We start from the raw sequence: 27,087 nt of genomic DNA, 5'->3' as shown, positions 1-27,087 counted from the left end.
GGCCCTTATTTACTTAAAACATTCTACAGATATAATGTAATCCCTAGCAAACTTCCTTTTTTTTTCCACAGAAGTAGAACAAAAAAACCAAAATTTATGTAGACCCCAAAGAATCAAACAATCCTGAGAAAAAAAGAACCCCCCCAAAAAAAAAAATCAAAACAACCTGATTTCAAACTATATTGTAAACCTATAGCTTACTGTAATCAAAACAGAATGGTACTGATAGAAAAACAGAATCGGGAGTCCAGAAACTAAACCCATACATATATAGAAAATTAATTTACCAAAAGAAGCCAACAACATACAAGGGAAAAGGAAAATCTCTTCAGTAAATCATGTTGGAAAAGGAAAGTCCCTTCAGTAAATTATGTTGGAAAAACACATACACAAGAAACTAGACCACTGCCTTATAGGATGTACAAAAACTCAAAATGGATTTAAAGGTATGAATATAAGGCCTGAAACCATAAAATAGAAGAAAACATAAGTGGTAACTTCCTTTCCATTGGTGTTGGTGATGTTTTGTAAATTTGACTCTACCAGTAAAGGAAACAAAACCAAAAATAAACAAATTGACTAAAAAGCTTCTGCACACTGAAGGAAACGCATCAAAATGAAAAGACAACCTACTAAATGGGAACAGATATTTGTAAATCCTACATCTGATAAGGGATTAGTATCCAAAATATATAAGTATTCCTACAACTCAAAAAAAATTTATTCAATTTTAAAAATTGATCAAGGATCTATATAGACATTTCAACAGGCACATGAAAGATGTTCAACATCACTTATTATTAGGGAAATGAACCTCTTTAAGTGGCTATTTAAAAGAAAAAAGACAAGAAATAAGTGTTGGAGAGGATATAGAGAAAAGGGCACCCTCATATACTCTTGATGGAATATAAATTGGTGCAGCTACCATGGAAAATGGTATAGAGATTCCTTTAAATTTTTGAGAATAGAATTGTCCTATCATCTGGCTATTCAGCTCCGGAATATTTATCCAGAGAATAAAAAACATCCTATAAGTTCCCAATAGTTGTTGCAGCATTATTTATATGGTCAAGATACAGAAACAATCTAAATGTCTATTTATGGATAAATGGACAAAAATGTGGCATAAACCCTTTTTTACAAAGATCGTGCCAAAAGCAAAGAAAGCCCCTACCCCTACCAAAACCAAATCAAAAGCTTTGATTGCCAAGAAAACAATGCTAATAGGTGCCCACAGCCACAAAAGAATGTCTACATGTCACCCACCCTCCAACAGCCCAAAACACTGCTGCTCCAAAGGCACCCCAAATATCTCATAGTGTGCCCCCAGGAGAAACAAGCTTGACCTATACTATCCCATCATTGGTTTCCCCCAACCATTGAGTCAGCCATGAAAAAGATAGAATAACTTATTTTCATTGTGGATGTCAAGACCAATAAACACTGTGAAAAAGTTCTATGACATTGATGTGGTCAAAGTCAGCACCCTGATCAGACTGGATGGCTAGAAGGCTTATGTTCAGCTGACGTCTAACTATGATGCTTTGGATGTTGCCACCAAAATTGGCATTGTCTGAGCTGAGTTTTGCTGGTTAATTTTAAATATAAATTTTTCCCATGAAAAATGATGATACATATTGTGTGTACAGGCACAGAGGAATACAACTCAGTCATAAAAAAATATATTTTCCCATTTGCAACATAGATGGTCCTAGAAGATATTAAGTCAGATAAAGATAAATATCATATCCTTTCACTTGTGGAATTCTTTAAGTGAACAAATACAACAAAGCAAAAGCAAAGCAACCTTATAGATACAGAGGACAGATTGTTGGTTACCTCAGGGAAGGGAGAATGGGGCGTAAGTGAAATGGGTAAATGTTGCCAATTGTATGGTAATGGATAGAAACTAGACTTTTGGTGGTGATCATGTAGTTTAGCCAGATGTCAAGATTACAGTGTTGTATACTTGAAACTCAAAATGTTATAAATCAGTGTTACTTCAACTTTTTTAAAAAGTTAATGTACCATGGTCAAGTGGGGTTCAGCCCAGTAATGTACTATTCAAAATCAACCAGCGTAATTGCCATATTAACAAACTAAAAAAGAACCATATAGTCATCTCAATAGATGCAGTATTTGACAAAATATAACATCCGTTCCTTATAATCATGAAACAAGGAATGGAAGAAAACTTCCTCAAACTATGCATCTATAGCTAACATCATACTTATTGAAAGACTGAATGGAATGATTCCTCCCTTAGGTCAGGAATAAATGTGAATGTCTGATTCACAATTTCTAGTCAACTGAAGGCTCCAGCCATGCAACAAGGCAAGAAAATAATAAGGACCCCCCACATTAGAAAAATAGTAAAACTATCTTCATTCACAGACAACATGATTATCAATGGAATCTACCCAAAAAATTAGAATGAGTTTAACAAGCTGAAGATTACATATCAGTAATCTATAGAAATTAATTGTATTTCCACATAATAGCAATGAATACGTGAAAAACTGAAGTTTAAAATATTTATTTACAATAGTATCAAAAGACATGAAGGAAATCTAAAATTATGTTAAAGACCTTGACACTGAAACTTTCATTCTTCAAAAATCACTGTTAAGAAAATGAAAAGGTAAATCAAAAGTAGGAGAAAATATTTGCAAATCATATCTGCTGAAGGACTTGTAGCCAGAATGTGTAAAGAATTCTCAGAACTCAGAAGAACTTAAAAGACATTTCTCCAAAGAGGAAATGCAAATGGCCAACAGGCATATGAAAAAATGTTCAAAATCCCTTATAATCAGGGAAATGCAAGTCAAAACCACATGGAGATACCACCTTACACCAGTAAGAATGGCACATATCAAAGAAACTAGCAACAACAAATGTTGGTGAGGATGTGGTGAAAAAGGAACTCTCCTACATTGCTGGTGGGAGTGCAAATTGGTCCAACCACTATGGAAAGCTGTCTGGAGGTCCCTCAGTCTACTAAAAATGGAGCTACCATATGACCTGGCAATTCCACTCCTAGGGAGCTACCCAGGGGACACAAAAACATTGATTCAAAAGAGCACCTGTACCCCTATGGTTATTGCAGCACTAGTTACAATAGGTAAAACCTGGAAACAACCCAAATGCCCAGAAATAGATGACTGGATCAAGAAGATGTGGTATATATACACAATGGAATATTATTCAGCAATCAAAAAAGATAAACTCATGCCATTCGCAGCAACGTGAATAGAGCTAGAAGGAATTATGCTCAGTGAAATAAGTCAGACGGAAAAAAAAAAAAATCAAATGGTTTCACTTATAGGAGGAATATAGGGGAACCAAATAAGACATCAGTGTAAAGAAAAATGGTAACAATACAAAACACAACAAAGCAAAAACAGAAAATTATACATCAGAGACATCCTGCAGGGGAGGAGGGGAGAGAGGAATGAGAGGGAGGGAGGAAGGAGCACAGGGGACTGAGGTGAGGGTGCACAGGTGCACTGGTGAAGGAAATTCTGTGTGAACTACACCTGGGTGGGGGTGGGGGGAGGAGCAAATATTGTTTAAAAATGAACAATGATGTAAAAATTTTTTTTTTAATTTTAAAAGAAAAACAGAACTCAGTTATAAGAAAACAGCCAACTTTTTGGAGACTTCTCTGGTGTGGTATGACAGAGAATCTAGGGGCCCCATTAAAAGGGGGGCCAATCAATTGGACAAACTGAGTCCCTGGGATGTTGTGCTAAATGGAGAAAATGTAATTATTCTTTCTTCCTAGAAATCTTTGCACCAGATTTTGTCTTGTGAACACAAGTATTCATTTCTCATTAAAATAGACATTTCAGAAAACTCCTTGTGTTTCTTAATGTCAGATTCCAAGCATGGTATCTAGGTTGTTTGGGTCAATCTGATTTGTTTTTCCATTGAAGAAATTTTCACATGTTCTTTGCTTAAACTGTTCTTGAAATGTGAAAAACAAATTGCTCAGTATCTTCTCTTATACTTCCAACAGAATTACTAATTAACCCCAGTTTAGGAGCAGATTGTTCTTTAACCCCAAGCAGTGGGCAACTACAGGTGCCATTGTGTTACCCAGATGCAAACACACACTTGTACCCCCCCAAGCCCTCATACCCTGATGCTCTCTAAGCATCAATTCCAGTTCAAGCAGGTAAGTGCCAGACACCTTGAGAAGAGCCTGACCTTTCTAACATAATTGTAGAGTGCAAGGTTTGTGGTGAGGCTCGTCACTCAGTACAGTGGGCTACGAAAGCATTTTTCCACTTGTAAAGGAATTTTGCCTCTCGTCCTAGCATATGATTGCCCTGAAATGCCTGTAAGTTCAACTTAAGGTCACAATATCATTTTTACTCAGAAGTGGGTCTTCAAAACTGTATTCCTAAGAATATCAAGTAACAGAATCATCAAGGAAAGATACAAATATATATGAGGCAGGTGGTTTTTATGGAGAATAGTCATTGAGAGAAATGTATTATTCTGGTTATTTGTTTAAAGTTTTTATTTTATTTTTTTTAATTCCCTATTTTTTTTAAGATTTATTTATTTTATTTATATAAGCATTGGGTACAGTCAGGAGCGCGGGAGGGTGAGAGAATTCACCAGAGCCAGAGCGGGGAGCAGAACAGACAGAGTGACGAAATACACTGCTGAAGGGAGCAGCAGGTGTGGCAGGAGAGGTCTGCGCGCCATGTGGGACCCTCACCGGAGGTCAGGGATCGAACCAGCGCTGCAGAGGCTGCAGCTTCACAACCCAGCGCTCAATCGCTGCGCCACCAGGGGAGGCCCTAATTAAAGTTTTTATACTTTATTTATTTATTTTTAATAGAGGCATGTTATTTATTTATTTGTTTGTTTTTGTTTATACATGCACTGGGTACAGTCAGAAGCGTGGGAGGGTGAGAGAATTCACCAGAGCCAGAGCGGGGAGCAGAGCAGGCAGAAGGACCTAAGTACACTGCTGAGGGGAGCAGCGGGCGGCAGGAGAGGTCTGCTCGCCATGCGGGACCCTCCTCCGGTGGCCGGGGAGCAGCCGGGGATCGAACCGGGGCCGCAGAGGCACGGGCAGCTTTGCAACCCAGCGCTCAACCGCTGTGCCACCAGGGAGGCCCCCTAATTAAAGTTTTTAAAAGTTTTTAGAACCTAATGTGGACTGGATCAGTGGAAATAGCCCAGAACACTTCTACGCCTTTTCCCTAGAACAGTGAGCCAGGGGGGCATAGGGGGGCACTGGCCTCTGACTACTGAGGTTTATTCCAAGGACTCTTACAGCATGGCTGTTGTTGGAGTTTACCCTGCCCGAGCACACTTGCAGACTCTCCTCCCCGAGACTCACAGATGGTAGGGAGCCAAGTTCCATCCTCATGGGCTTGTCTCCTCTGCCCTATCACCCACGATCTGAGTCCCCTCAACCCCCATCATATACACCATTCCCCTGGGGTAGTATTGATCCCAAACCAGCAACTCAAACTAGAGAGCTTTGTGGCCTAAAAGGATAAGTCGTGAGGGAAAACACAGGAAACATTAGGTATGAACAATGCTAAAGAAAGGAACCAGGAACACCAGAAAATCAGGTCTAATAGAGTCAAACCCAGTGCCTATGTCCTCTGGTGTGCTTATGTATCAATAGGGGCAAGTTCTTGAAAAGATTGCTAAGCTGGCAGACATAGTTGATGAATGAGACAAAGACAGGGCTAACAAAACAAGGAAAGAAAAACTAATTATAATAACCACTTCCATCAACTTATGCTCATGCCTGGTTATAATGCCACAAAACAATAACTGCTGATCATTAAGTGTGTGTCAGATTGACTTAAGTTTTATTTAATTATAACTGTAAACCCTTCAGGTATGCTGTGTAATTAGTTGCTCATGTAGAGTAATCACAGGAAATCCATATTGTGTAATCCCTTCATTTTCACTGATAAGAAAATTCACAATATATATGGTTATAGGTCTAAAAACCTAGAACATGGCACATGCCCTAGTTATCCAGAGCCATGTCACAGTTCACCCGTGGAAAGCCTCCTGTCCTGTGGAGCCCAACACAAGGACAGTGGCCCGGGCCAGGGAAGCAGCTCTATTGCACGAGTAAAATGCTTTTAAAATGTCTTCCTAAAATTATTCTTATTTTGTATTACTTACAAGCTAAAAATATTAGTCCACTTAAAAAGCCAGGAAGATGTTGCATATAGAAAAACCTTTCGTAGTCACAGAAAACTAGGTTCTAATCACATGATAAATTGATAAATTAGTGGTATCCAGGTCATGACTTTAAATTCCCATGTATCTATCGGACAGTCAGCATATTACACATATGGCTCTTCACGTTGGCTGACCAAGTGTAAGTCCATATGAACAAAACACAGAAAAACTGATTTTTAGACAACCTGCCTGCGGTATTCACTTGAAGCGACTTTTTAAAGCGAGTAGTTATGTGTGGAACTTGCCTCAACCAAACGAATCTCCCTAGTTGGTTATGAGAGATTAATTGAGCAATTTGGAGGTGTGTGCTAGGTGAATTGGCAAGTGTTCCAAGTCATCAGCCTAACTTCTGCCAATGTAAGATTACTCCGCACAGCCTGCATTCAGCTTGCGAAAGTATTGCTGCCGCTCAGTTACCATTCAGTCTCTGCCTTGCTCCCTCCTTCCCAAATCATTTCCTCATCCATATTCATTTGTTCAGTGGCCTCGTTGTTTATTTTACTAATGAAAAATTAAGGTTAATGGTAAACTTCCCCTTGGCACTTGAACTTACCTTTTTAACCTGCTCTTCTATCCCTTCTCATTTTCCAAGGCTGTTCCCAATCTCTGCACCCTTTTACCCTCATTCATGCTTGCTTTCTTGGGCCTTACTTAGTTATCAGTTTTCCACAATTTGTTCCCTCTGTATTGGCTCCTTCTGCATTGCCTTCAGACAGGCACACATTTCTTTTGTCCAGAAAACATGTTTTATGATCCCCCTAAACAACCACCTTCTCAGTACTGCCAGATTTCTTTAAGTACAATTAGAGCATTACATATTATTACACCACAAGTGCCTGGAATGCAAGAACAATAACTTATGCTAATTTGTATTTGTCAGGTACCTGGAACAGTATAAGATAGTGAAAGGGGCACAGAGACCTAGGAGCCTAATCTCGCTCATCCTGTTTGTAAAATGGGGATAGTAACGCCTGTCTTGAGGATGTGAATAGATATTTTTTCCCAAAAAACACACGGGTTCCCACTAAGTATATAAAAATGTGCCCAATGTCACTAATTCCCAGGGGACATAAATCAAAGCCACAATAAGATATCATCTTAGTGTTAAAGTGGTTATTATAAAAGTGTTGGCAAGGATGTGAAGAGAATCCTGTACACTGATAGTGGGAATGATAAATTGGTATAATTACGGAAAATAGCATTAAAGTTCCTCAAAAAAAAAAAAAAAAAAACAAAAAACAGAATTGCCTCATCATTCAGCAATCCCTCTTCCGGATATCTATTCAAGGGAATGAAATCATTATCTCAAAGAGCTATCTAAATTCCCATATTCAATGCAACATTATTCACAATAACCAAGACATGGAAACAACTGTATGTGCCCTACCATTTAATAGATTGTTTTAATGTTTAAATATATATAATACCAACTGAATATTACTCTGTCATTTAAAAAAAACATGCCATCTGCAACATCATAGATGGACGTTAAGGGCTTTATACCAAGCGAAATAAATCAAAGGAAGATAAATACTGTTTAGTCTCACTTAAACAGAGAATCTGAAAAAGTCAAACTCAGATTATTTTGGCTGGTGGTAGAAGGAATGAGGATATTGGTCAGGAGGGACAGTCTTCCTGTTATAAGAGGAATAAATCCTGGGATCCAATGTAGAGCATGGTGTGGATAACAACATTATGTAATATACTTGAAATTTGCTGAGAGTAGATCTTAAATGTTCTTACCACACACACACACAAAGCAATTAGTAAGGTGATACAGGTGTTAACCTTTTTGTGGCAATCTTTTTGTAATGGGATGTTTTTCAAAGCATCACGTTGTTCATCTTAAACTTTAACAATGTACTATGTCAGTTACATCTCAAAAAACTGGGGGAAATATGCCTGTGCTGTGTTATTGTTGTGGAAATTAAATAAGATTATGTTTAGAAAAACTAGTGTGGCTCATCAAGACTCCTTCCCTTCCCTCCTCCACTCAGCAATAGGGATTCAATTGAATGAGCTACCCCATAATCTCCTGCATATTTCAAGTCAACATTTTGTGCCTTCTGCTTTTTGTTCACTTGATTCTTACTCTTTTCTTTGCCTTGTGTATTTCAGGTTCACAACCAGTACCCAACTGAGTTTGAATTCAATCTCTATTACTTAAAGTTTTTGGCTTTCCACTATGTATCTAATCGATTTAAAACGTTTCTCTTGGATTCAGACTATGAAAGACTAGAGCATGGTATGTATTTGCCTGTCCTTGTACCATCTTTTTATTTAGCTTTGCATGGACATACATACTGGAATATTACTCAGCAATCAAAAAAGATAGACTCATGCCATTCGCAGCAACATGGATGGAGCTGGAAGGGATCATGCTTAGCAAAATAAGCGAGAAAGAAAAAGAAAAATACCGAATTATCTCACTCATAGCAGGAATTCAGGAAAAAGACTAATTATAATAAAGTAAAAATCACAATCAACAGGCAGCTATAAACCAGAGACACACAGAGGGGGGAGGGAGTAGGATCAAAACAAGGGTGGGGTGGGGATTTTACAGGGATGATAACCAAGATGAAAATGCATACATTGTACAAAAATGAAAAATGATGTAAAAAAATTTATTTAAAAATATTAAAAAAAAAAACAACTCCAGTAGCATAGATATCCCCAAGTATGGCCAGGACACTTTAGGGTTTGACTTTGCACTACAAAAGTAGAATGGAGATGAATGAGTACCCAGATTCTGAGATTATATGCTATGTTAATTCTTAGGGACCAAAAGTGGTCACCCCTTTCGCACCTTTGAGCAGTTAGATCAGCTACTGTTTTAATGCCTCAAAGTGAGGAGAAATGTCTGACTCAGAATTTTTCCATCCCTGCTACACTATAGTAGGAAAGGTGCCTGCCCTTGTAGGCAATTTGAATAGCAGTAAAGGTCATGGATTTTGGAGCAAATAGCCCGGTATTAAATGCTAACACTTCCCAGTTACCCACATAAGTACACTGTGCCAGTTAGATACCTCTCAATCTCAGTAGTCTCTTCTTTACACTGAGGACAATAGCAGCATCCACCCTCTGGGGCCATGATTAGAAATATTAGCACAGTTGCTGACACATAGTAAGTACTCAATAAGTTTTAGACATCACCATCATTGTTTTAATTTTTAAATAGCAGTGATAATTGTAAGGGGTAGATTATGAAAGTCAGCCTGCCCATGTGAAAACCTCTTCCAAGGAGATTTACATTCTTTTGTTGTTAAAGAGAAAGGGGAGGGGAAATTATATATGGTTGTTAGATATTTTTTTAATTGGCTATTTTCAGTATATATACCTAAATATTTAAAGAGAACTCTTTCAGTAGCAAGAAAATATTGACTGATGTTCCCAGTTTAAAATACAAAATCAGAAAAATAACTGTTTTCCGTGCTTGCTATTAAAATTGTCTAGTATGATATTTTATACTTTTGATAAGGGAGTTGGCTCTGATGAGACCATTTCCCATTCTGTTTACACATCTAGACCTTTGTTGATTCTTAGAATTGTCATTCCACACATCATAATCAGGAACCTTAATTTCTTTTTTTTTTTTTAAGATTTATTTATGCATACAAGAACTGGGGTATAGGCCAGAGGTGTGGGGGGGTTGAGAGGACCCACCAGTGACAGAGTGGGGAACAGAACAGGCAGACTGACAGAAATGCACTACTCAAGGGTGCAGCGGTGAGACAGGAGAGGTCTGCCGCCGTGCCATATGGGCAGCTGCCTGGCCGGGGATCGAACTCATGCTGCAGTGGCTGTAAACAGCTTCCTAGGTTGTGTCTCAACCCAGGAAGGTTGTGTCGCACCACCAGGGAGGCCCAGGAACCTTAATTTCCTAAGCACTTATGTGTTGGGAAGCCATTAAGTAGAATTAGTTACATTTGAGTCACTTGGAAGACTTTTAAATTTACTGCCTGGGGCCCGGCCTCAGAGATTCTGATTTAAATTATTCTGGGTGAGGCCTCAGCATCAGGATCTTTTTTGAACTTTGGTTTTTCTATTGTATGGCCAAGGTTGAGAACTGTTGTACTGCATTCTTGCAGTTAAAAGATAGAGAAAACATATTGTTGTGTTTTTGTGCAGTACTGGACTTGAGACGTTTCGTTTCTGATAAACTGGTAAAATGCTTGTTGACTTTCACTGAATCATTTCATTCAAGGCAAGTTATAGACACACTGTATTAAAGAAATACCTTCTACCTCAACCCAGCACATCTTCCTATTAAAAAAAAATGGACTCATGTGATGGATTGACTGTTTGAAAGGTACAAAGATAGTATTAAAAAATCCCTGAATTCTCTAAGTACTACTTTAAAGTCACCCAAGGGGGCCTCCCTGGTGGCGCAAGGGGTTAAGATGCAACCTGTGAAGCTATCCGCAGCCACTGCAGCACGAGTTCAACCCGCAGGCCCGCCAGGGAGCAACCCATATGGCACAGCAGACCTCTCCTGACTCGCCCTCACCCACTGCTCCCCTCAGCAGTGTATTTCGGTCAATCTGCCTGTTCTGTTTCCCACTCTGTCTCTGGTGAATCCTCTCACCCCCGACACCTCTAGCCTATACCCCAGCTCTTGTATGCATAAATAAATAAATCTAAAAAATAAAAAAATAAAGTCACCCAAGAACACAGAGCTCACCCCCTGTCTTCCAAAGGCTCCCCAAGCATAATTTGTGGTGTATGTAAACTACTTAACAAGAAAACATTTTAAATGGTTTCATAATAATAGCCAGTGACTAAAAAAGAAATATAAAATTATGTTTGTAACTGAGTTCCATCAAATCAGCACTAAATTCTTCCACTTTCTCTTGAAAAATGTGTGGAATGTCTAATGACATGGACCTATGTGAATCTAATTACAAATGTAGAATGCAGATTGGAAGAGAGTCATGATATACTACTGCTAAATGCTTGGGAGAAACCTTACCTGATGTTTTCTATATAGCTGTGAAGTTCATTCCTGTCTTTAGCTTTGCGGTTATTATCTAAAGTTTCTGCACATACAGTGCTATTTCTAAAGCCCTAAGAAATTTTCCACTTTCTGTTCACTACATGCATATTGGTTTACTTGACTTTGGTTTTACTGGATTTTTTTTTTTTTTATTTACAGGAACTTTATTTGAGGATAAAGGAGACAAACATGCCAAAAAAGGAATTTGTATTTGGGAGTGTATTGATAGAATGCACAAAAGGAGTCCTATTTTCTTTAATTATTTATATTCTCCAGTGGAAATAGAGGTACAATAAGAAAGCATTTTCTGAACAATTTGTGTTAAATTTTCTTTACTTCTAGTGTTTATAAGCTTGTTGAAGCTTTTTATAAATATTTGCTAGGTATACTGTTGATTTATGTCATGATGGAATAAACTGTTCTCCAAAATCGTGACACAAAAATTAGGAGCTTACAAGGGATAACCTCATGAAAATAAAAGCAGGCAGTTTTGCCCAGGGAGAAAGAACTAACAAAACTTGAAACTTCAACACAACATCTAAGCTAAAAAAATCAAAAATACTGTAGGTTTCCATAAGTCCATTTGTAACCAAAGCCATGAAAGTAAGGCTTTGGTTACAAGAAGGAGTGTTTGGAACCCAGCCAAAGAATGACATCTCAGGAGCAGCCAGGCTCCGCCATGCACATCTGTATGAAATAGGCACTGGGATAGGAGAAACGGGGTTTGATAGTGTCCACCTTAATCAGGAGCCAGAAGGCCTGTCTGCCCTGGGGCACCGTGCGCTAGTACCCTATTCTTGCCTTTCCCCACTGCACCATCTTCCTGAGGTAAGGATTTAGAGAAAGCAAGGGTACATGCCTAGATCCCCATCTTTCATCTAAATCATCCTCTAATACCTCCAAATTCCTTGCCCAAATTCAAGTTAATCACCAGGACACTTCTCCATGTGTATCTCCGATGCAAGTGCCCAAAGGATGGCTAAGTAGTAGTAGTTTGATAGGGAGTAGATAGAATACCTGTGAGGGCTGTGGTATACACACACATATTCACAAAGACCCCAGGATATAGGACAGAGCCAGATTGGGTGGAGATGGGGATGCGGGGTTAGGCCAAGTAGCCTCCCTGGTGCTACTGCTTTCTGGTGTAGAATTCCAAGGAGTCCAAGAGTTTTCTATTTGAGTTTAGACTTGTAGGTCATTAGGAAGTTATATTTGTCAAGGTAGGAAGATAGAACATATTTTTATTTACTAGTTTATCTTATAACATTTAGATAGCATTATGGTATACAAACCTCTGTTCATACTCCTGCCCTGAACCCTGTAAATGTTAGGGGCTGGGCTGGCATTAAGTTTGCGTTACTTTGGGGTTAAGATTAAACTATATTTCAGAATTTTCTTTAAACAGGCCTTGAAGCCCAATGTTAATGTCTCCAACCTCAAGAAGTGGGATTATTACACAGAGGAGACACTGTCTACAGGGCCTTCATATGATTGGATGATGCTGACCCCCAAGCACCTACCCTCTGAGGACTCTGAACTAGCCGGAGGAGCTGGGCCCCAAAGTGGGAGGAAGACAGTGTGGCCTTGCTATGATGATGTCAGCTGTACTCAGCCTGATGCACTCACCAACCTTTTCCGTGTAAGTCAGCCACAACCTAGGGCACCACGGGCCCTGGAGGCATAGCCTAAAGAACTAAGCTAAGACTCATTCACAAATGCCCAAATATGTTTCTCCTCACTCAACAGTACACTAGGTAGCACTCTAAAGAGTACAAGGAAACCAAATTTGCCCTCCAGCATCAGTGGGGAACCAGACTCAGCTCCTGGAAAAGTCTCAATAAAGTGAGTTTTGTGGCATTATGAGGAAGCAGTCAAGCAAATGGAGCAATTTGCAACTTCTCAGCTATTTCAGCTGCCCAGGCAGCCTGAGTCAGGCGTAGGTTATGGCTTTTGTGGGTCAGTAGTATGGGTAGCTAATGGCCTGATGGGAGTACTACCAGCCATTTACTGCAAGGAATATACTGAAGTGAAAGCATCCTGATAAGAACAGCAGCCCTGAGCCAGACAGTTCCTGAAGTTTTCTTCATCCAGTTTTATAGCCCGAAGGAACATGCGTCAGTGAGAGCACTGTCAGGGGCAACGTTCTGATCTCTGGCTTCCCTATCAGAAGGAACCTCCATTCCTTGGACTTCCCTTGGTTCAGTCTTTCCACGTCTGGTTTGAATTATCAGAGTTCATGGGTTCCTCCGCAAGAACAGACTTCTCATCTACCTCAGCTGTTAGTGCTCAGCCCAGTGCTCGACCTTTTACTGGGGCCATCAGATTCCTGCAGGTTAAGGGTGAAGGTGTTTGAGATACGTATTTCATCTCTTACAACTTCCATACAAAATGGCCAGGTTACAGTTGCTAATAACCATCTTTGCCACAGTGCATTATATACTAGGGTTCCCAGCACTATTCCTACTTTAGGAATTTATCACTTTCTCCAGCTGCCCTCTGGCCATGCTATTTATCTGGCCCAGTACAAAGGAGATGTGGCTTTGGACACATCGTGATTTCTATGAAACACTGATTTGTGGAAAACTCCTTTTAATTTACAGGAAATTGAAAGATTGGAGCATAAATTAAACCAAACCCCTGAGAAGTGGCACCAACTATGGGAAAGGGTAACTATGGACATTAAAGAAGAATCCAGAGCAGATCAGGTGAGTTTATAAGACCTTCGAGGAACTACTTCTGAGCTGTTTGAGGTTGCTAAGTCAAATCGGGCACAAAGTCGCAGGTAACCCAAGCGGAATTACGGGCAAAAGGAAGAGTGAACAAGAAGGGTCATGTTCCGGGGCTCCAGGGCAAAAAGTTCCCAGTGACTGAATACTTCCTGAGTGTCTCACTTTACCACAGTGACATAATACTTATGTTTCGGGGCCCATATCCAGGGAAATTACTGGGTTCTTTTCTATCTCTGTGTCTCTGTGGTTTCAGCTGATCTCCACATGCGGGGAGAGGGGAACTCCAAGACCATGCTTGCTCTAGAGAACTAATCAGAGGGAAAAAAAAAAATATTTTAAAACAACAAACTATGCTACTTTTTGTTGCTCACTCCTTTTTCTGGGTTAACATTTATCAAGCACGCTTATTAACACACTAGCATCCTTTTTAGCACACGGTTAGGGGGTGTCTCATTTCCTATGTGAAATCACACAACTAGTGGTTGGTGCAGCCACCAGTCAAACCCACATCAGTTTGCCTCCAATTGCACCAGAAGAGAAGTTATAACAGATGAGTGTTCTGAAGAGCACTTCAGGAAGGAGAAGTCAGTAGGGTCAGATGTCACAAGAGGGTTGAGGACAATGGGATGAAGAAGCCTCTCGTCCTAAGAAGGATGATCCTTCAGGCACTGTCTCTTGCCATGAAATAACAATTCAGGAGCTGTTATCACACCAGCCACAGGTGGAGATTTATTCTTTTTAGCCAGTGCCCTATTGATATTTAGGTTGTTTCCATTTTTTTACTGTTCTAAACAACTCCAGGATAAACATGTTCGTAACATATTTTATTTATTGGCTAGGTTTTTTCCTTGGGAGAAATTTTTTAAATGAAATTTTCAGATCAGTTGCCTAAAATCCTTATAAAACTTTCCTAGCTCCAGTTCTATCTTTTTCAGCCCCAGAGACACCCTGCAGGCTCTCCAGGAATTGTGTCTACCAACCTGCCTTCCTATCAGAAGAGGCCTCTGCTGCATCTCCCAGATAGCAGCGTGGGGGAGGAGCAGAATGCCAGCACCTCCCCATCCAATGGCGTGGACCGAAGAGCAGCCACCCTGTACAGCCAGTACACATCCAAGAACGAGGAAAACAGGTGGACCTGCTGAGCCCCTGGGAGTGCAGGAAAGGCTTTCCCACTCTGCCTAAGGCCGCACCACAGGCCTGTGTAGTACAGCCTTCTGTAAACTTGAAATGGGTCTGCTGTAATTCTTGATTTTTGTTTTAAATGCATTAGGTAGTTCTTTAAAGAGGAAAGATCAAAAATACTGCCAAGAGGTTGTAGTTATTTGTGGTTGAGTCCTGACTGTTATTATCTCATGTCTGCCAGATATTTTGAGGGAATGTGTGTTCGTCAACACTTATTCAGTGACAGACAACACAGATCCAGCTCATGCTCAGTCAAGCAAAAAAGGGTTTTACTCAAACTGTGCCAGTTTCTCACACAGTATCTCTGGGTTGCTGCTTTCGCCTTTGGGTTGCATTTGTCTCAGCAGGTCACAGACATGGCTCTTCATGAGGTTTGAGAGTGCCAAACCTCACAAGCTTGATATCCCAGCACAAAGAGGCAGTCTTTCCCTGAAAGTCTAGTAGAAAATTTCCTGGGAGAATTCTGATTGGCCTGGCATTACCTGAGGTGAAGAGGGACTTGACAAAAGCAGCAGACATCCCCTTTACAGCACTTTTTAAGTAGAAATTCAAAATTAACGACCACATTAATTTCCTCTAGGTCCTTTGAGGGAACGTTGTACAAAAGAGGAGCTTTACTGAAAGGTTGGAAGCCTCGTTGGTTCGTTTTGGATGTAACAAAACATCAGGTAATACTCTAAAGCCTTTAAAAATGCTCTATTTACAATAGCCAATTTATAGAAACAACCGAAGTACCCAAGGACAAATGAGTGGATCAGAAAGATGTGGTATATATACATAATGGAATGCTACTCAGCTTTTTTTTAAAAAAAAAAAAAAAAAAAAAAAAGCATGTACTTTTGCCATTTATGGCAACATGGATAGAACTGGAAGGAATTATGCTAAGCGAAGTAAGTCAGAAGGAGAAAGACATATACCAGATTCACTTATATATGGAATATAGACAAAGGGTCCGATAAAGCCAAACCAGTTAACAAACCCTGCAGATCTGATTACAGAATTTAGGCTACCAAAGAAGACTGGGAGTGGGAGAGCTGGGTGTGGCGGGGGCCCAGTGGACTATGTAGAGGACTATGGGTGACCTGGTGGTGTGTGTGGTGTGGTAACATCCATCTGAAGAGGTGTGATGATCATGTACCTCTGAATGATACACAGAGTTGTAAACCACTGTTAATACAATAAAAAGAGAGAGAGAGAAAGAAATCATTTCTTTCTATGCTTGTCTCAGTCCCTAACAGTTGTGTAACTGTTGGCAAGAAGATACCTTTCACATACAGACTGCTTTCCTAAGGCCTCTCAGGTATTGCCTGGGGGCTCCTCTGGGGACCTGTGTGTCCCTGAGTGAGGTCAGAAGCTTTCTGAGGAAAGTTCTAAAGTAGCTCTGCCTGCTGTATACAGGCATAGGCAGTGACCCCTGAGTCCAGACCGTTAAGAGCAGTAGAGGGCCCTCCTGGTAGCCTAGGGGTTAAGTCTCAGTGCTATCACTGCCATCGCCTGAGTTTGATCCCCAGCCAGGGAGCTAACCCACATGGCACAGCACACCTCTCCTTTCTCGCCTGCTGCTCCCCTTAGCAAATCTGCCTGTTCTGCTCGCCACTCTGTGTCTGGTTAATCCTATCCCCACCTCGCACCTCTGGCCTACACCCCTGTTCTTGCATACATAAATAAAATAAATCTTTAAAAAAGAGCAATAGAACTCTGCTTTTTAATGTTCGTATATCTCCTACTGCCTGCTCTTAAAACCCAGGTCAGGAGAGGACCATTTTAAATGGCCTTTTTGCCTACCACACAATACATAAAGCCTGTGCTTGTGAACACTCCCCAGAGTACAGATCACCTTCATCCTTACAGCATAAGGATTCAAAACAGAGTATTCATTTATTTGACATTTATTGGACATCTTCTCTGTCCCCACCACTTAACTGGTTACCGAAAGCGATATTATTATCCCTCAAAGATGGCAGCAACAGAGGGAAGGGGCCCCGAAACAGGCAAAGGGGATGTTCTCATCTAAGCCTGGAACTCAGGTTGTGCATGCACTAGACTAAACCTTGCTGAGCATGTCCGGAAGTCTTTTGCCCATTATTTAGGTCCTTAGCTTCTGCTGTGACCCCTGCAATCCTTAGTGTGATAATCCTTGCTCCAGGGACCCCAAGGGAGAAGGACCTGACCCAAACCTGGCTCCTTTCAACCCTTCGCTTGTGAGACTTGCCGGCCCTCCTGTGTTCTCACTACAGGCCTCGCTAACCATGGGACTGACCGGCCAGCATTGAGGCTGAGGGGTATACATTTTGATTCTCAGTGAGTTCATCTCTAAAATGCAGTACTGGTCTGTTAGCCCTACACAAAGCTCTGGTTGAACCTGCATCTAGAAAACTCCTTCCAAATGAAGACTCATATGGGGAGCACCTTTTCCTCTGTTCAAGGGGTTTCAAAAGTTTACAAAGTCTTTGCGAAAGGATACAGAGATTTTCAAATATGCAATAGAAGGTCTGTCTTGGGGCTATACTTTAAAATAACAGTCTCTAAAATCATAGCTACTGCAGTATATAGCAGTGTCTCCTCAAACCACTGTAACATACGAAATGTCATAATTTTTCTGTAATATATAGTTACATCAAATTATGCTTGCATGCTTAGCATTCTTTTGGATGTCTTCAACATGAAAGAAATAGTTTTTCTCTTTGCCCTATCTATACCATGCTTAAAGGTAGAGACAGAGAAAAGTCTGAGGCCAGAACTACAATACAGAAGCCCCAGACACATTCCTGCCACATTAGTGAAATCCAGACTACAGATCACTAAGGCTTTTTTACCAGCAGTCTCTTTTATCTTTAGAATATTTTGTCCTTTCTTCCTATTTTTCAAAAGAAATATACCAATTCAAACATCTCATGAAGGTGGAAAAGTTCCCTGTGCCCCCAGCTCCCAGAGATAACTAGAAGTTGCATATATTTCTCTAAATTTTCCTATTTTTATGTATATATTATTACATGTGCTATATAATATATATAGTTTGAGTTGTCAGGAGGGTTCAATGAGTTATGTAAAACAATCAGAATAGTACTGACACATAGTAACCATTCAGTCAAATGTTGAGCAGTTTATTATGTTTTTCAAAAATCATTTTATATCTACATGCTATTTGGCAATGTGCTTTTTTAATATACTGTATCTTGATCATATTTTTCTACCAGTTTCTGTAGCTATTTATCATTTTTGAAAATCTCTATGGTATTCCATATTATTGATATACTGTCATTTAGTTAGGAATACCCCATTGAAAGACAAATACAGCTTTTCAAATTTTAGATGCTAGAAGTGATGCTGAAGGAAACTTCTTGATACATGTTTCTTTGAATGTTCGTGGGAGTGTTCCTGCAGTACAGATGTCTAGGGGTGGAGAAGGTATATGTGTAGACATAAACATCTTAAATTTTAGTTGATCTTGCCGAATTGTTCTCCAAAAAGTTTCTAACAAATTATATTCCCACTAACAGTGTTTAAGAATACCAAGTGCCTAACCTGGGCATTATCAGCCATTTTTAGTATTTTTTTAATCTAAGTGAAAAGTGAAATCTCACTGATTTTTCTTTCTGCTCATCCTTTCAGATGTTTAAAGGTCACTGTGTTTCTTCTGCAACATGCCTACTGACATCTTTTTCTATTATTTTGACTATCTTTTTCTTTTTTTAATTTTATTTATATATATTTATATCATTGTTCATTTTTAAACAATGTTGACTTTTTCTTAATCAACTTCTAAAATTCTGTATATATTCTAAACCCATTTCTTATATTACATAGATTGTTAGTTGACATTATTTTTAATATTGCATATTTGTAATATGTAATATATTTGTTCAAATTCCTAAAAATACCTTTCTCCTCGTTTCTCCCAGCCACAGTTCTCCTTCCTACGGCAACCAGTGTGTTTAATTTCTCATCTGTACTTCCAGGCATAGTTTAGAAAGAGAAAATATTCACATACAGTGTGAAAAGTCATTTTTCCTTTCTGTGTCTCTCATGTCCCCATCTGTTTCCTTTCCGTTCCAGTTGCGATACTATGACTCAGGTGAGGACACAAGCTGTAAAGGCCACATTGATCTGGCTGAAGTAGAAATGGTCATTCCTGCTGGCCCCAGTATGGGAGCCCCAAAACACACAAGTGACAAGGCCTTCTTTGATGTAAGTTGCTCTTGCTTGGCTTTTCCTGGCTCTGTCTTTACATGATTTGCCTCCAAGAATTGTGAGACCTCAGACAATTACTGGTGACTACAGATAGGTCACAGACTGCCTGGCTTTGGGAATTGCTCCACCACTTGAACTCAGCACTCTTGATGTCCAAACCTGACATCTCCCAGCTGTCCATTCACCTCAAAAAGGCTATACATTGTTTTGCAAAAAGGACTCCTTCAAACGGTGTCCAACCACATTTGGAAGCAGATAACCGCCTTGTTAAATATTGTTAGTTATTTCAGTCACCACCTGTTGCCAAGAATAGATGCTGCTTCCCTTCCTATCCAGTGGATGTCATGCTTGACCATCCACAAAGGGCTGTTTTCAGTGACATATGATGACTTCTGCCCTTACATCTTCAGAAGCCCTTAGTTTTCTTAGGGAGCTTTTTGGATCGTAATAGGGATTTTATCTATTCCCTGGAGCCAAGGCTTCATAACAAGCAGGGGTCATACTCAAGAGCCCTGCTCAGGCCCTAGGCTATTTCCCTGACTTTGGACTAGAGGAGGGTATGGGAAAAAGGCCAACTTCATCATGGCATGGATGAATTGCAGGCTTCTCTTAGAAGCACAAATAGCGTCCTCAGCATCTTCACTGTATTGGTGTAGTGTGTGCAAGAAGCCAAAACCTTTAGCCATTCTTGACTCTCTTTAGCCAAGGAAGTCTCCAGAAAGATACAAAGTAGGCTATCGTGGTGTCTCTCCTTTTTCTGCTAGTACCCTTCTATTAACATTCTCTATTGCTTTGACTAGAAAAGTAAAGTGACTATCAAAGCAATGACAGATGATAGTGGAAAGAAGAGGAAATACAGAGTTTCGAGGGCAGTACAGAAAGGGAAGTACGCAGGGATTGATTCGCATACTTGCCCAAAGCCATAAAACAGCCCTTCCCTTCATTTCTCATTCTCTTCACTTGGTTTTATAGCTCAAGACCAGCAAACGTGTGTATAATTTCTGCGCACAGGATGGGCAGATTGCCCAGCAGTGGATGGACAGGATCCAGAGCTGTATCTCTGATGCCTGAGCCATTGGTCAACCCAAGCGGAAGAGAGACTCATGCTGCCAGATAGAAAAGTGCATGAAACCTTGAGGAGCTGATAATGTCCCAGAGCCTGAGGTTCTGCTGCTCAGTCCTACTCAGTCTGCTCATTCAGCAGTTCGTATGTCTGCCTAGCTTGAGTGGATGTGTTACCCAAGCTTGGTCAAGAGTTCCAGGCACCCCCCTCTGCATCTTACAAATTGTTATTACAGAGTCTTAGTGGTTAGGGATCAGAAGAATGCTACTGAGCCAACTGTCCTCCATCCCCTTGACAAATGGCTACCATCTACTGGGGCTCTTCAAGAAAACTAAGTTCTTCCTGTTCTGCAAGGTCATAATTTCCTTGGAGAGTTTCCTGACAAGCCGAAATCAAAACCCTCCAAGAATGTCTCATTTTCTTCTAGAATGGGTTCCTATCACAGGAACTCTCACTCCCTGACCTCAGAGATGTTTAGTTTTCTGGTGCTCCAAAAGGTGCTTCCACAGTCCCTGCTTGGTCATTAGGGTCCAGAGCAAAAACATCAGTGCTTAGTGGTGAGCACAGAGGAGCACACAGGATTATCCTGATGGACAAAAAGGTTGTCCAAGAAGTGATGAAACAATGACCAGGCCAATGCAGGAAAATAACTGCTTCCCAAATACTGAATTCTCTAGGACAGAGGTCCTCTGAGGATCCAAGACCCTGTTTTCCTATGTATTCTTCCGCTCCCTGGCAGCTTACATAAAATAACATGCAAAAAGCTGAATGCACTAACACTTGGAACAAACACTTGCACTGAACTCCTAATGAAGAGAAGGTGTTGGAAAGACAGGCGCCAGGTGTTCGTGACACAAACCTGTGGCGAAAAGCCGTGTCGACAGTGCTTGGTGCCCAGACAACACTTTTGCACGTAAGAACTACTTTTTAGATTTGCTTTTCTTTTGATAACCTCGTGTTTGTTCAGCTTAAGATCCAGGGATGCTCGCTAGTCACGGTAAACAGAACAGCATCTCTGCTACAGCCACTGCAGCCAATCAAGTCCTAGGTAACCGATCATCGCATTTGTTTTGAAATGTTAATATGTTAAATACCAAACTAATATTTCAAAATATGTATATATGATTTCTATATCCTTGTTTTTCAAGAAGTCTGCTTATAATTTAATATAAAATTAACTGACTCAGTCATGAGTTTCAATAATGAAGTGATTCCCTTTTTAAAAAATAAGAGACCACTTTGTAGATTAAAAATCAGATTTTCAAATTTAAAATTACACGGTAGGAAATAGAACTGTTAATATATAAGAAATTGGGGCAGAAGAAGAAGAATGAAGGATTTTATATCATTTTCATTTTATAAATTGACACCTGTGAAAAATGGTTTTTGCACATTGTTTGTATTTTTTTCTTTGTATATGAAATAATTTTTGTACTTTGTAAAATATGGAGCCCATTGTACGTTCAGCTATTTGAGACTGTACACAGTGCTTCTTTTGTAACTGGATTCTTTTAACTTTCATGAAGGCATCACATGCCTTACATTCACTAACCACCTTGAATTAAATTTATTTCTTAAGAAAATGCGCCCCTTGTTTACTGTGAAATAAAGTTCATTCTGCAGAGCACAGCACTCAGGAGGCAACATTCAGGACTCACAGGGAACTAACAGTTCAAGGCTAAAAACACAGCACTACCCATTTCATGTCTTGATTCTGTTACTGTCCTCACTGTTCAAGAAGTAGCCAGAGAGACTCGACATGCTGGCTTAAGACTGTAGATGAAACGGGGTAAGCCCTTTATCTATTCTGGGTCACATTTTCACCATCAGTGGTGAGAGTATTCTGTGAGAGTTTTAGGCAGAAAAAATTGAACTCTAGTTAGACGCTTTTTTGTTTCAAGAAATTGTTCAACAGCACAAATGAAAGATCAATGAATTCTGTTCTGAACATTTCCTCTAGTTAACTGGGGTTTACTGTGGGGACCTTGGCCACATCTGGACATGTAGCCATTTGAATTCAGATTCTCATCTGAGGGCCGAATCGCTAAGTCTTTTGATACCAGACGCTCTCAGCCAGGTGTAAAGGGCCACAAGGCTGAAGGTGAGGCAGTGACCAGCCCTCAGTCTCGAGGGCTCCTGTGATCCAGGCAAGAACCCTCGACCTCGTTGGTCCCAGCCATCTTTAATAATTGGCCCTGGAAACTGCCATTCTATCCCTGCTGTGCCCCTAAAATTCAATTAGGAAGACAGCAACTAGAATTGGGGTTTGAGTACAAGAATATCTGAATGTTCTTTTTTCCTCGTGGCTTAGCTGTGGTGGGACAAAAACACTGGGTTCCGAGGAAGAAAGACTAGGATAAGAAACTCAACAGCCCCTCCTCCCCTGTGGCTCTGTGACTAGGCCTTTCTATGGGTGGGCTCTCGAAAGAGCCAGACCCAACAGCTACCAAGCCCCACCCCCTTCAGCCCAAGCCCTTAGCCCTCCATGCTCCAGTCGCTACTCCAGACCTAGAGCTGAAACTTAAGAGTGGCTTTGCTTCTCAATGCAAATTGACGTTTCTAGATATTTCACAGTTCTTTTAGGACTTAACCCAACCATCCCACAAAGAATTCCTGAAAGATCTCAAGCTGATAACCAGGAATTGCCATCAGCAGCCAGGTGAGGTAAGCAGAGTATTAAGAAAGCAGTGTTGCAGGGACAGGGCTCAGAGCGACAGTGCCAAATACATCAGTGGCTCCCATTCTTTTTTTTAAACGGTAAAAAGAAACGAGCTAATTTTAGTAATAGTTTATCTTATTTGTAATATATTTTAGTTAACCCAGTATGTCAGACTATTGTTTCAACATGTGATAGTAAATATTCTTAATGCTGCATTTTATATTCTTTGTTCATACTGTCCTCAAAACCCAGTGTGTATTTTACAGTATTCAGTTTAGAGCACCATGTTAGCTTTTTTTCTGTCACTACTTTTCATAGCAAATACATGTCATTTTTCCACAAACCAAGAGGGTGTCCAACGATTCCATTCAAGTCTAACACTAACTCCCAGAGTTAGCACAGACTCCATACACAGTTAAGGACTCAGTCCCACAACACTGCCCTCGTTTTATTTATTTATTTTAAAAAAGATTTATTTTTATACAAGAGCTGGGGTACAGGCCAGAGGTGCAGGAGGGTGAGAGGATTCACCAGAGCCAGAGCAGGGAGAAAAACAGGCAGACCCACCAAAATACACTGCTGAGGGGAGCAGCGGGCATGACAGGCGAGGTCTGCCTCGCCATGTGAGAATCTCCCTGGCTGGCTGGGAATCGAACCCGCGCTGCAGAGGCTGCGGACAGCTTCACAGCACTGCGCTTAACCCACTGTGCCACTGGAGAGGCCCTGCCCTTATTTAAGATGCCAGTTCCAAGTCCTAGGGGCACCCATACTTCTGATAGACTGGCTATAAATTTGGATTTTCCCATAACCCCTTCCTCGGGTTCAAGAATTTTCTAAAACAACTCACAGAACTCAGGACAACACTTTTATTTACCAATTTACCATGAAGATAGAACTCAACGACAACCAACTGGAAGAGACACATGAAGACGGGTGTGGCACAGCACTCCTTGCCCACCCTGGGCGTGCCACCACCCCACCCTACCCCCTCAGCACCTCAGTGTGGTCACCAGCGTGAAAGCTCCCCTTTGTGTTTGAATGGCTGGATCTAGTCTTTGAATAGTTTTTATAACCCATTCTCCAGCCTCCTTCCACTTAAAGTTCCCACCCTCTATTCACAAATTTGGACTTTCGGGAGACCAGCCCTCATTCTAAAGTAATCCAGGGACCCCACCCCATTACTTAATTTGAATAAACACAGGTGTAGTCCATGGCGCTCATTATGAATAATAGAAGGCACTCCCATCAGGAATTTTTAAAGGTTACAGAAATACTAGGCCAAGAACCCAGGATAAAGCCCCAATTTTTTTAAATTATACCGCAAAACGCAACTAACCAGATTCCCAGTGCTACCACATACTAGGCAGTACAGATTAAGAGCAAGTAGCCAGTTCACAGCAGAGCCTGCAGTGGGAAGAGCTGGGAGCCTGGAGACCTAGGGTGTGGCTCCTATTCTATTTCACTGTATGACCTTGACCATTCCCTTCACTTTACTGGGCTTTTACCTACAAGATGCAGGACCCAAATAATCTGTGATTTTGTGGCTGCAACTGGTTACTTTTTCAAGGACAATTTCCAGAATTAAAGGGTTTGCTGAAAAAGACCCAAATCATCTAACACCAGTGCTCACATTGACAGGCACATGTGAATCACCTTGTTAAAATGATTCTGATTCAGCAGGTCTGGGGTGGGGCTTGACATTCTGTGTCTAATGAGCTCCCAGGTTGTGCTGAGACGGCTGGTCCAAGGACCACACTTGGGAGAACAAAGATGGGTTCGTCCCAGTCCTCTGAGAAGCAGACACCAAATGGGAAGAAAAGCAGAGAGTGGGGAAGGCAGCGGAGACTGGAAGCGCCAAGAACCCGCGATGCAGGTGTGACCGTCGTGAAGGGGAACAGGAAGGAAAGTTGGCTGGGGAGAAGAGGCTTAGACCTCAGTGCAAATCCTCAAGCCATCGAGAATCATCAGAGGAATCCCATAGCTCCCCAGAACGGGCCTGCCCAGGATCCCCGTCACGCTTGGTCATTGGCCAACAGCTGCCCTTGGGGAAGCATGACCCTAGACAAGCACAGTCACAGATTCCAGAATACAGCAGCTGAGCCGAGCCATCACCCCTGCAGTCAGAGACGTGACAGAAGCATTCATGGTTCTCATGATCCACCCCTTGCCACACAAATCTGCCTCTCCAGGCTCAGAGAGCAGCACCTCCGTTTCCCCTGGGCCTCTCTTCCTGAGGGAAACTCTGAAGTGGGGGCAGGGAGGACATCAGATTAACTGCAGCCCCTGTCAATGCAGTTAAATTTCATCCTCTGCCTCCTCCACGCTCCTTCCTGAATTCCCCTTACCTTCAACAACCTCGGCCCATGCTGATGGCTTGCCTGTTGGTTTGACCCAAACTTTCATTCCAGGGAGGAAAGCAGAATCTAAATCCTTGGAAATCAACCCATCTCCGGTGGGGATACTGCACCTGTCCGTTCACAATTGCAGTGGATCCCCCGAGTTCCACACACATGGTTCTCGTCGGGGAGAAGCACCTCTGCATTCTCCTGCTGTCAGGATCAAGTGGCCCTGCAGGCTCCTGGACCAAGGGATCCAGAGTGCCCTGGTGACAGCCATAGACTGGAGTTCAGTGGGACCCAGTCAAAAGCTATGCTTGTGGGATTCCAGGTCTTTCTCTCAGTCCCTCGGCAGGAGTGCTGACTGAGGTGCTATAGTCAATAATTGCTTGGTTCCTACTGATGCCGTGTGGAGGACTGAAGAGGGACAGTGGGCCACTGACAAGCAGTCACCGGGTTAGTGTGGAGACCTTCTGAGGGGTTGTACCAGAAAACTTTTGAAACTACTGTTCCTCCATGTTTTTCAATTGCTTGAATTATCACACCTGCCACAGCATTCCTCTCCTCAAGGGCATTTTCCCGGTCATCACCAGTGAAATATTCCGCATTTGAGCTGCTTTCTTACTCCAGGAGCGACCTGTGCCCCCCTGTGAACCAAGATGGCATCCTCGTCCTCAGCCTCTGGGGTTGGGTCACAAATCCCCTTCCCACCTCTGCCTCCTCAGACCTCTGTGTTTCTTCTGAACCTTAAAGATATACACAGACAAGCTTCCATGTACAAGATGTTTCCAGGGGAAATTCCTGTGAGGGAAGATGAGCAGGAAGTGGGGGCGGGATCTGGGCACAACAGCAGTCTGTGGAGCAGGTCAGACCCCTGGGAAGGAGAGCAGGAAGGGTGGCACGTGAGTGGAATACTTCCGGGCTCTGGGTCAGAGAGTGGCAGGGCCAGTGGGGTGTTCTTGTGCCAGAATAGCGGGTCAGGGGACTCCTGCATCTGCCAAGAAGGGTGTTGCCTGACCGTGGCTGGAGCAGCCAGAGGCCTCAACACAAAGCAGGGGAGTTGGGAGCACAGCAGGGGGCAAGTCTGGGACCCAGTGGTGCATTTTTATGGCCACCACCAAAGGTCCAGAAGCTGCTCTCTTTCGGAGTCCTAGACCCAAAATAATGAATGTGTCAGCATTTTCTATCTGGGGTCTGTGGGCACCAAAGCTCTCTAGCCTTAGATGGGTCCTGACCTTTCTGGGCCTCATTTTTTTCACCTATAAAAAGGGAATAAGGGACTCTCTGGTGGCACAGGGGTTAAAGACAGCACTATCAAGCTATCACCAGCCACTGAGGCATGAGTTCGATCCCCGGCCAAGGAGCTGACCCACATGGCACAGCAGACCTCTCCCGTCTTACCCGCTGCTCCCCCTCAGCAGTGTAGTTTAGTCAGTCTGCCTGTTTTGCTCCCCACTCTGTCTCTGGTGAATCCTATCACCCCCTCACCTCTGGCCTACACTCCAGTTCTTATATGCACAAGTAAATCTTTAAAAAACAACAACAATAAACCTGTTATAAAGTACCCAGCAAAAAATGAATTCTCAATAAATTGCTGGTTAAATCAGATTTATACAACAAATATGGAATAAACACCTATTTCAGGCTGAGGGATGCTCTGCTGTGGGGAATCCCTGGCTAAGACTGAGCACAGACCCAGAGAGCTC

General features: G+C 41.6%; 1 protein-coding gene across 3 annotated transcripts in view; it reads left to right on the top strand.

Annotated features, from left to right (window-relative positions):
• Positions 1-23,670, top strand: part of SBF2 (SET binding factor 2) — a 388,242-nt gene extending 364,572 nt beyond the window's left edge. For 2 of the 3 annotated variants that reach the window (XM_037522653.2, XM_054699369.1), the window contains 8 exons: positions 8,347-8,473; positions 11,381-11,508; positions 12,627-12,860; positions 13,822-13,926; positions 14,886-15,079; positions 15,713-15,800; positions 19,189-19,320; positions 20,296-23,670. In XM_037522653.2, coding sequence (XP_037378550.1) covers positions 8,347-8,473; positions 11,381-11,508; positions 12,627-12,860; positions 13,822-13,926; positions 14,886-15,079; positions 15,713-15,800; positions 19,189-19,320; positions 20,296-20,394 — 1,107 coding nt within the window. In that variant the 3' untranslated portion in view covers positions 20,395-23,670. The remainder of the gene's footprint in view (positions 1-8,346; positions 8,474-11,380; positions 11,509-12,626; positions 12,861-13,821; positions 13,927-14,885; positions 15,080-15,712; positions 15,801-19,188; positions 19,321-20,295) is intronic. The other variant, XM_037522656.2, reaches the window with a different exon arrangement.
• Positions 23,671-27,087: the final 3,417 nt, after the last annotated feature.

Source organism: Talpa occidentalis, unplaced genomic scaffold, assembly GCF_014898055.3.
Source record: "Talpa occidentalis isolate TD23 unplaced genomic scaffold, MPIMG_talOcc4v2.1 talOcc4.3, whole genome shotgun sequence".
NCBI lineage: Eukaryota > Metazoa > Chordata > Mammalia > Eulipotyphla > Talpidae > Talpa > Talpa occidentalis.
The sequence above is the reverse complement of the archived record's forward strand: the minus strand, read 5'-3'. Positions and strand labels throughout refer to the sequence as shown.